The following is a 9144-nucleotide window of genomic DNA, read 5'->3' as shown; positions in this document are numbered from 1 at the left end:
TAGACCTACTAAGCACCAGCAAGCATATGTTATAAACTAATAAAGATGAATTATGTTTCAAAATATAAGATTTTATTCTGTAACTGTGGAATTAAAAAATAATGTATAACTTAATCAAATTTGATGAACTAAGAGAAGAGAATTTATGAAGTGGAAAGAACAGTTATTTCCATTTCAGATGCACATGCACCAACCATATCTTTCATAGGTAAGTGTATGGGCACTTAATGTCCCCTGGGGTAGAGTGGTTGGGAGTAGTGCAGCAGCCTCTGATGCCATGTGGAAGGTTGAGTGGGGTGGGGTGCAAGGAGGTTCTGATATGGAGTTCTCTGTGGGCTGCAGAGGGAGGTGAATCCAAGACTGTTGAACATACAGGTCCACCAGAGTCTGCAGCATTTCTGTTTGTAGCCCAAGAAGGGCAAGCATTTCCTGCTGCATGTCCCTCTCCTTTTCTTGTGCCTTTCTCCCCTTCACTCTATCCTTGTCCATGCTGTCTGCAAGGGTGATCCACCAAGCCCCGTGCTAGTTCTCTGATGCAGCACTGGCTTGCAGGATCTCCTGGAACACGTCATCCCAAGTCCTCATCTTTCTCCTCTTTATTTGTTTCAGGCATTCCACTGGTGTGGAGGGGGAGACCCTCAAAGCAACAATGCCAGCAGCTAATGCTGCATCGAACAGAGGTCAGTGTATTCATGACAGAAATTGAAACTTAGGATACTGAACTTGCTCCCCTTCATCCACACAAGTTGTCAGCTTGGGTGGGATTGGGAAAATGAGGAGGGAATAGCTCACAGGCATGAGTGTATGTGTATAGGTCAAAGGAACTGAATAAAGGCACCGTTTTCCATGGGCAGTGGTGATTTCAGCTGATATCTCATGCCTGAGGGTGACAGAGACAGAGCTGCTGCGGCTGTCACAGTGCCTCCTGGGACCATATACTGCTAGAAGGTATACTCTAATGGTGCTGCCTGAAGTAATCGCTTAGTGGCATGGGAAGTGTCCTACCGTGGCAGAAGAAATAAGGCAGCCCTCCCTAGAAACCTTTGGCAGAGGATTGCAGACTACCTCCATGAAAGTTTCATCGAGATCTCTATGGAGGATTCCCTGACATCCTGGTGCACATAAACTGCAGAAAAGCAGATAGCAACTGTACCTCTCGGTTGTTTCACTACTTCTTTTGGCACAAGTGAAAACAGTAATCAACAGATGTGGCCTGCTACTTTGAGGGTTCTATCCCTGTAATTTAAAAGCAAACTGCATCCTTCCCCAGCATCAGGCTCACCCGTGCTCAATTGATGGGACTGGCTAGACTGCGGTGGGGACAAAAACATGTCCTGGCTCACTGCATATCTGGATCCCCTAGGCCACCTGTCCACAATACTACTCCTCCTTGCTGTTCATGGTGCAGAGCCTGTGACTCAAGCTCCTCTGAAGTATGCACGGAGTTTTTAGGGGTGGTGGTGAGGTCTCCGTAGCAGGTCTGCAGCTCTGCATCAGATTGATTGTTGGTCCCCTTTTCCTTCTGGTACACTTGCTGCAGCTCCTTGACTTTTAAGTGGCACTGCTGCTGGTCCCTCTTGTAGCCTTTCTCCTCCATGCTCTGAGCAATCTGCTCATAGATGTTGACATTTCTATGGCTGGATTGGAGCTGTGCCTGCACAGCCTCTTCTCCCCGCAGACCGAGGAGATCCAACACCTCTTGTGTACTCCAAGTAGCAGTGCTTCTGCAGCGTGGAGCCAGCACGGTCAGCTGTGCTCCCCAAGCTGGGCAATTAGGAAAAAGAACTTCAAAAATTTGCAGGGCGTTAAAGGGGAGGAGTGGTTCCCTGGTCACCTGTCCGCTGGGCAATGGAGTTCACAACAGTGACCAGAGAGGCCAGGTTGGGGGCATTGTAAGACACCTCCTGCAGGCCAGTAACATCCGATGAAGTGAGCTGTAGCTCACGAAAGCTCGTGCTCAAATAAACTGGTTAGTCTCTAAGGTGCCACAAGTACTCCTTTTCTTTTTACGAATACAGACTAACACGGCTGTTACTCTGAAAAAAGTCCATTTCAGTAACTCTGTATCTATGCTGGCACTGTGTTGAGCTAACTACTTCGACCTTAACTCTATGCCATTTGGGGAGGTGGTGTTATTAAGTTGGCATAGCAGGGCATTTGTCAGCAGGAGTGAAATTTAAGTGTCAACACATCCACAGTTAGGTTGACATAAGGTGCCTTGTGTGGACTTAACTGTGTAGTGTAGACCAGGCCTTCTTTAGCTTTCCGATTCCAACCAACAATCAATGTCCCAACCCCACAAAACCTTCTTAGAAGATATAACTGCCGATGTGCTAGTGCAGGGAATGCCCTTCCAGAAGTGATATAGGCAAGGCACTAGCCATATTCTTGATCCCCATGTCTGCTGCAGGGCCTACAAGAAGTCAGCCAATTAACGAAGACTGTGTTGAGAGGCAGTCAGGGATAGATGAATTATATATATATATATTTAATATTATTTATTGATATTTATTTATTTATATATTATTTATAAGTTATTTCTACATTAAAAACAAACAGAAAAAGGCAAATATCCTATAAAATTGTAGCTTTCTCCCCTACCACACCTGTACCATGTTGCTTCTTTTCTTAGTGTGAGCTTCTTGTGGCAGGGCACGTAGACTCATAGAATCGTAGGAGTGAAAGGGACCTTGCCAGGTCATCTAATCCAGGCGCCTGCTGCACATGTCTTCCTAGGTGATCTTGCAACTTGTACAAAAATGGAGCCCTGAGACTGACTGGCGCCTCTGGCCACTAACAATATTACACACACAAGACTCTACTAAAAGATTAAGGTTGCAAAGTCAATCAAAAGTTAGGAATTGCTTGAATTAAGGTTGCTCATGCAACTTTAGTTTTGCCCCCTTGTGTATATTCATTATGATACAATCTTTATATGATTACATTCTATTTTTTTCCAAAGGATCACTGTCTCATTCAGTGCACTGATAGATCATGCTCTGGAGATGAATCAGGGTTGAGTAGTGATGGAGGCATTTGGGTATAGGACCCCTGCCTCATTTGTTGCGGAAGTTAGAAGGTATGTAGTGAACGATGCAGGGACTGCAAGAAGAGAAAGGATGGTCTTATGGGTAAGGCAGTTGAATGCTGGGCTGGAGAATTGGATTCTATCTCTGCCTCTGCCACAGAGTGCGATGTGATGCTGGACAGTCAAGTCACTTAAACAAAACTTTTCAGTTTTGCATGTTCCTCGTTTTATGACTGTTCAACTCAAGACCTTGGAATCTGATTTTCAGAAGCTCTGAGCGTGCACATAGCTGCAACTGAAGACTAGGTGGGTTGGCTTTGAGCATAAGTGTTATAAAATGCTAAGTACTCTGAAAAATCAGGTCATAAGTGCCTCAAATTGGGCACCAACAGTTAGTGACATTGTCATTGTGCCTCCGTCGATAAAATGGGATTGTTATGCAGAGTTGTTGTAGCTGCATTCATTTCAGGATCTTAGAGAGAGAAGGTGGGTGAGGTAATTTCTTTTATTGGACCAACTTCTGTTGGTGAGACAGACAGGCTTTGGAGCTTACACAGAGCTCTTCGAGTGCTGCATTAGTTTTTCTCTCTGATCAGTTGCCATTTTTTCCTATCCTGGCTGCTCAGCTGTTCAATGTTTCAGCTATTGCTATGTGGAATGTGATTTTAGAAATTACATTACTAAAACTAGAAGTGAGCAGTTAGCTTAAGGGACAAGGAACATATTAAAACATAACTTTATGTTGACAGGTTTCAGAGTAGCAGCCGTGTTAGTCTGTATCCGCAAAAAGAAAAGGAGGACTTGTGGCACCTTAGAGCCTAACAAATGTATTTGAGCATAAGCTTTTGTGAGCTACAGCTCACTTCATGGGATGCATTATATTTATGTTGAAGTATCCTTTCAACTGCATTGACTGTTGAAAAAGGTCAATACTTGAAACGTTGGTTGAACAAGCTATTCCCTAGACAATGATGGAATTCACCAAATAATAAAGGTGTTGACTCGTATTTGACTAGTGTGTTTGAATAAAAGCCGCACCACCACCACAGAAGCTCTGTGCAGCATTTATGTATTATTTATTATTCCATGAGAGCTTTCCAGTCATGTCATGGGTACCTCTACTAGTGGGCAGGAGCCCGGAGCAGTTAACACGGGGACTGCTGCTTTCGCCTGCCACGGCCCGTGACAACTATTTTGAAAAATCTGAATTTTCCTTCTGAGGAAAAACCCAACCTCCAATTCCCTTCCCCCACCCCCGCCCCGCTTCCCCCCGGGGCTCCAGGGGGCAGCAGGTAACTCGTGTAGCTCAGGGGGGACCAGCCCCTTGGCGCGCACGCATTCCGCTTGTTGCTGTTTAAGGCAGCGGCTCATTCGCTTGCCCCTAAGCTTCCGCCCCCTTTCCCTGCCCTGCTGGAGGCTGAGGTCACTGCCTGCACCCAGGAGCCTCTCCCACCGGATCCCGCTGCCGGCGCCTGAGCCCGGGGCGGGGGCCATTGACGTAGCGCGGTGCAAGGGCTCTGTCAACAGGTTCCCCCCGCCCCCCGCGCGCTCTATAAAGTCGGGGCCCGGCGCCTTCACGGCGCTTCAGCACCATGGAGAGCGCCCGGCTTGTCGCTCTCCTGAGCGCCACCTTGGTGCTGCTCCTCGGCGCCCGCGGCCAGGAGGAGCCGGAGCTGCAGCCTCGCGCCCTGGACCTCTACTCCACCATGGAGGACACGTCCCACGAGAAAGAGCTGGTAGGTGCCCGCCCAGGGGGGAGCTCAGCCGCGCCATGTCCGGGGAGGCGAGGGCTGGGGGAGCCCAGGCTGGGATCCTTCCCGAACCCCCTCGCTGGGTACTGAGCGGCCGGGGGTATTTCATGCAGCCGCAGGCGGGATCAGGGCTGCAGGTAGCCCGAGAGCTGGAGACTCCAGCTCTGTGTCACGACAGCCCTGCCGGGAAACGGAGCGGAGCGCCCGCCTTAAGGCGCTCGGTGCTCGGCGCTGTGTGCGCGGAGGGCAGCGCCCTGGTGGGCTGAGCGCTTGTGTATTTGCAGATCGAGGCGCTGCAGGAGGTCCTGGCGAAGCTGAAAAGTAAAAGGATCCCGGTTTACGAGAAGAAGTTCGGCCAAGTCCCCATGGTGAGTGATTTCAGGTCCGAGCCAAGCCTCCGGTTCTGTCAAATGTTTCCAAGGCCAAAAATGTGCTCTCCCCGCTACAGCGATCGGGACAGCGAGATAAACTCAACTGAGGCTATTGATCTGAAAACTCAGGATCACCTTAGCATTGGACTAGACCATGAGACTGAATTAGACAAACACTTAAAAGATAACAGTGGGGGAGATACGGATCTCAAATACACGGGTGTAAGGGTGTCAATCTGGAGTAAGTCCAGTGCCTTCCCTAGAGACTCTCCAGATTTACAGCCCTGTTACTGAGATCAGGATCTGTGCCCTCTTCTCAAGCAGTGAATGTGCTGCTGCTTCTCTCTGGGGAAAATACATTTGTAGTTCATTGAGCTGATCAGCTTTTGGTAACTCTTCTGTTTAATTTCTGCGGCATAAGATACCTTGGTTTGGCTCCCACTGTTGGCAAATTCAGTCTTTAACATTCTCACTGTAAATGTCACTTTTCTCACGCTATCTCGAAACAATTCAGATGGAAACTGAAGCAATTCTAAAAAAAAAAAAAAAAATGAGGAACTTTGAGATAAACGTTTAGTTTAGTAGCTGAAAGTAAATAATTTATGTAGTGCCTCCAGCACTCTGGGTGCTGTAAAAATAACCAGGAGTTGAGACCTTGACCATGTCGGTTGCTTTGTTCTGTCCTGTGCCTAAGAGTTTGTTGCTATTTACAGTGTGATGCTGGCGAGCAGTGTGCAGTGAGGAAAGGAGCTAGAATTGGGAAGCTCTGCGACTGTCCAAGAGGAACTTCTTGTAACTCTTTTCTTTTGAAGTGCTTATAAAGAATTCCCCACGGAACAACAAAAGGACCCAGTGACCTTGCCTGAAAGTAATACCTGTGCTCACCTGAAGGCAGTGGAGAAAACCTCTTGTGGTTTGTTATTCAGAGAAAGTCAGTTAGAAATTCGAAAGGTGCCAGTGCAGTGCCATGTCTGACGTTCAGCATTTGTACTCTCTTTCTCTGTTTAATTTTGTCAGTCAAAATGTGTGTATCGCTGTGTAAAGGAGTTTCTTATATTTGGAAATTGTATTTTTGTATGTGGAATGTCCTAACGCAAATTAGAGCTAGACAGCACTTGTAAATTACAGGCTTTTCCAGAAATGAACTGAGGGGGAAACAAAGACAAAATAATATAGCATGTACAAATTATACATAGTGATGTTTTTAGTTTTTTGCCTTTTTGCATTACAGTCTATAAGTCTGCTTCATGCTAGGGAAATTGTATGATTGGCTACACCATTCTGTTGACCAGCCCATTTGATGAAGCAGCTGCTGCTGCTGGTGGTATCACTAAGCCGTCAAAGCCCAGCTTTGGTGTCTCAGTTGAAAGACACTTTGGATGCAGCATGCTCATTCCCTAGTGGGTGTGAAGTGCCTCATTGCAAAATACCAACTCTCCTGGAAAAATAAGGAGTGGATTTCAGAGGTTTCTCCAGCCCTCCTTGGTCAAAAGAGTGACTGCATTTTGATTTGGAACACAAAGGTGTATATGAGTGTGAGGGGCAAAACTTGGAAAATATGGGGATCCTTCAGCTGTTGTTAGCGATGCACAGGCACTTCTATGAGAAAAACTCTGGCCCGGTATCTTCATTCAGTTAAGTACATACAACTCCATAACGGCCAGTGGGAGAGTGTTCATGCCTCTGAGGGTAGAATTTAGATTTAAGGATGATAATCTTACAATATTAGCATTGTAAATATGAGGAAATCTTGCATGAAATTGATAGGACTCACTGGTATAGTAACATCTTCCTGTCTGACTAAACAATTGCTTTCCCAGGGCTACTATAGAGAGAAACTGTCTAGATTCATTACCAAATGATGCAGAATGTTTCAATTATTTAAAGGCACACAAGACAAATTATTCACATATTTCTATAACAAACTGATGTGAAGCTTCTATTACATGTTTCATAGGTGTCCTATATGTTTCAAAAAAGTCATAATGCGTTTTCAACCTTTATTTACTCTCCGTTAATAAAATCATTGTGACAAGGACAATGTTTGGAAAAAGTTTTAATTTTGTGAACAAGCACAGCAAGGAATTTTTTTTATAAACTGTAAAAGATTTTAGTTTTCTTTTGTTTTGGTAATATTTGCATTATTAATACATTTTGGACCAGATTGTCAGAGCTCCCTTCTGCAAAAAGGCAGGTCAGTTACCATGATTGTGCACACAAGTGGCATAGACTGCATGTGAAAATGGACAGTTGGATACTTAAAAAGACATTTGTGCTGTGATTTTTGTGCACAAATTGAGGCTTAGTCTCATTATTCATTTAATTCAAATTGCTGCAAATGTGTATGATTTTTCCCGGATGTCATCATCAAATAGCTCAGTTATTGTTCCTCCTTTGCCTTGGGAGACATATATTAGAATTCAAAGGGACAGATTTATGGCTTGTCATTAAGCCAGTATTGCTGCACCACTTATATTCAAAAATGTATATGCAAAAAACAAAGTTAATGCCTAGGTAAGGGTGATTGGTGGTATGTTGTCCTCTTGCAGAACACTGAGTTGAGCAAAACTCAAACTTCTGAAAACCAGGAAATACAGTTATGGTTGCCCAGGCATCCTTAACTCTGCCTTCTTTCAGCAATGCCCCATTAACACACATACCTTTACTCTGCCAACTCCATAGTTACTGAAAGCTCTTCACCTCCTTTTACAACCCAGTCCCTCTCACCGTCAGGATTCCATAGAACACTATTAAAGGACAAAAAGAAAAAAATATTGTCCATGCCATCTTCCCTCTAACCTCTACCAGCAATGCCTCAATATACACATAGCACATATTCACACTGGCCCGTGGCACTATAAAATCAGCAGGTTCCAGATCCTGGCATACCCTCATACATTTAGCCAGCTCCCCAGAAAGAATACCATATGTGTACAATTTAAGAACTACTTTACAGACTCTTATAACACCCTTACCCTGAGGCTATGTCTATATTGAGCTGGTTGACTAATGGTATGTATGTTAATGGGTTACATTGGAGCATTGCTGAAAGAGGGCAGAGTTAAGGTTGCATGGCACCCTTAACTCCACATTGCCTGGTTTTTCAGAAGTTTGAGTTTTGCTCAACTCAGCATTCTGCAAGGTGGGGAAGAAGGGGGCAACACCAAGCAACTTTGACTCTTCACTAACTTAGCTTTTTGCCATTGAATGTTCTTGTTTTTTCAAATGGGAAAAGATATGTTGCTGTTAGGAGTTAGTAGTCATATAGGCAGTTGTATGTATCCTGCCCTGCAATTACCATACGAAGCCAGCTGTTCCCCCCCCTGCCCTCCACACATCAGCTGGACCGCACCAGCCCTGCTTCAGCACACCTCTCCAGCCGTGCCCCTGACATTCAATGAATCCCCCCCCCCACCACAAGCAGGGCATACATCTCTCTGAAGTCTTCACTCCCTGGTCTACAAATGGAAGACCGGGAGGAGGAGGGATTGGGGTATGCTGGCAGAGCTGACAGTGCACGGGAGGTTGAGGTCCACTGGCAGAGCTGCAGCTACAGGAAGATTGGGTTGTATGGGCATAAATGGGAGCTGCAGGGTGGTTGGGGTACAGGAAGGTTGGGCTACGCTGACAGAGTTTGGGGCATAGGGGGCTGGGGCTCATGGGCAGAGCTGGTGGGTACCATGCCTCCCTCACCTGAGCCCCCACCCTCTCTTGCTTTCCCTACTATCCACCCCTATTTATCCCCCTTCCCCCAAACCCCTCCTCCCCTCACAGCAGCCCCAAACCCTTTCCTCCTAGTCCCCCACTCCTCTGTCCCCTAATGCCCTTCTCCACCTAGGAAGCATTCACATGGCTAGTTTTTCTTCCCCAAAGACTTTCATTAAATTCCCCCCAAATGAAATTGCCACCCATGACTCTCAAACTATAGCAACCTCCAGCAATTTAGGGCTGGTCTACACTTTAACATGCTGTCATAAATATAAAGGGAAGGGTA

General features: G+C 45.9%; 1 protein-coding gene across 1 annotated transcript; it reads left to right on the top strand.

The window, feature by feature from the left end:
* Positions 1–327: 327 nt before the first annotated feature.
* On the top strand, positions 328–7726 carry CARTPT (CART prepropeptide). The gene is made up of 3 exons (XM_007059232.3): positions 328–4764; positions 5064–5147; positions 5864–7726. The coding sequence occupies exons 1-3, from the start codon at positions 4621–4623 to the stop codon at positions 5969–5971; spliced, it is 336 nt and encodes a 111-aa protein (XP_007059294.1). The 5' UTR covers positions 328–4620; the 3' UTR covers positions 5972–7726.
* The last annotated feature ends 1418 nt before the right edge of the window (positions 7727–9144 follow it).

This window comes from Chelonia mydas, chromosome 5 (genome assembly GCF_015237465.2).
Source record: "Chelonia mydas isolate rCheMyd1 chromosome 5, rCheMyd1.pri.v2, whole genome shotgun sequence".
Taxonomy (NCBI): domain Eukaryota; kingdom Metazoa; phylum Chordata; order Testudines; family Cheloniidae; genus Chelonia; species Chelonia mydas.
This window is presented reverse-complemented; position numbering and strand designations above follow the sequence as displayed.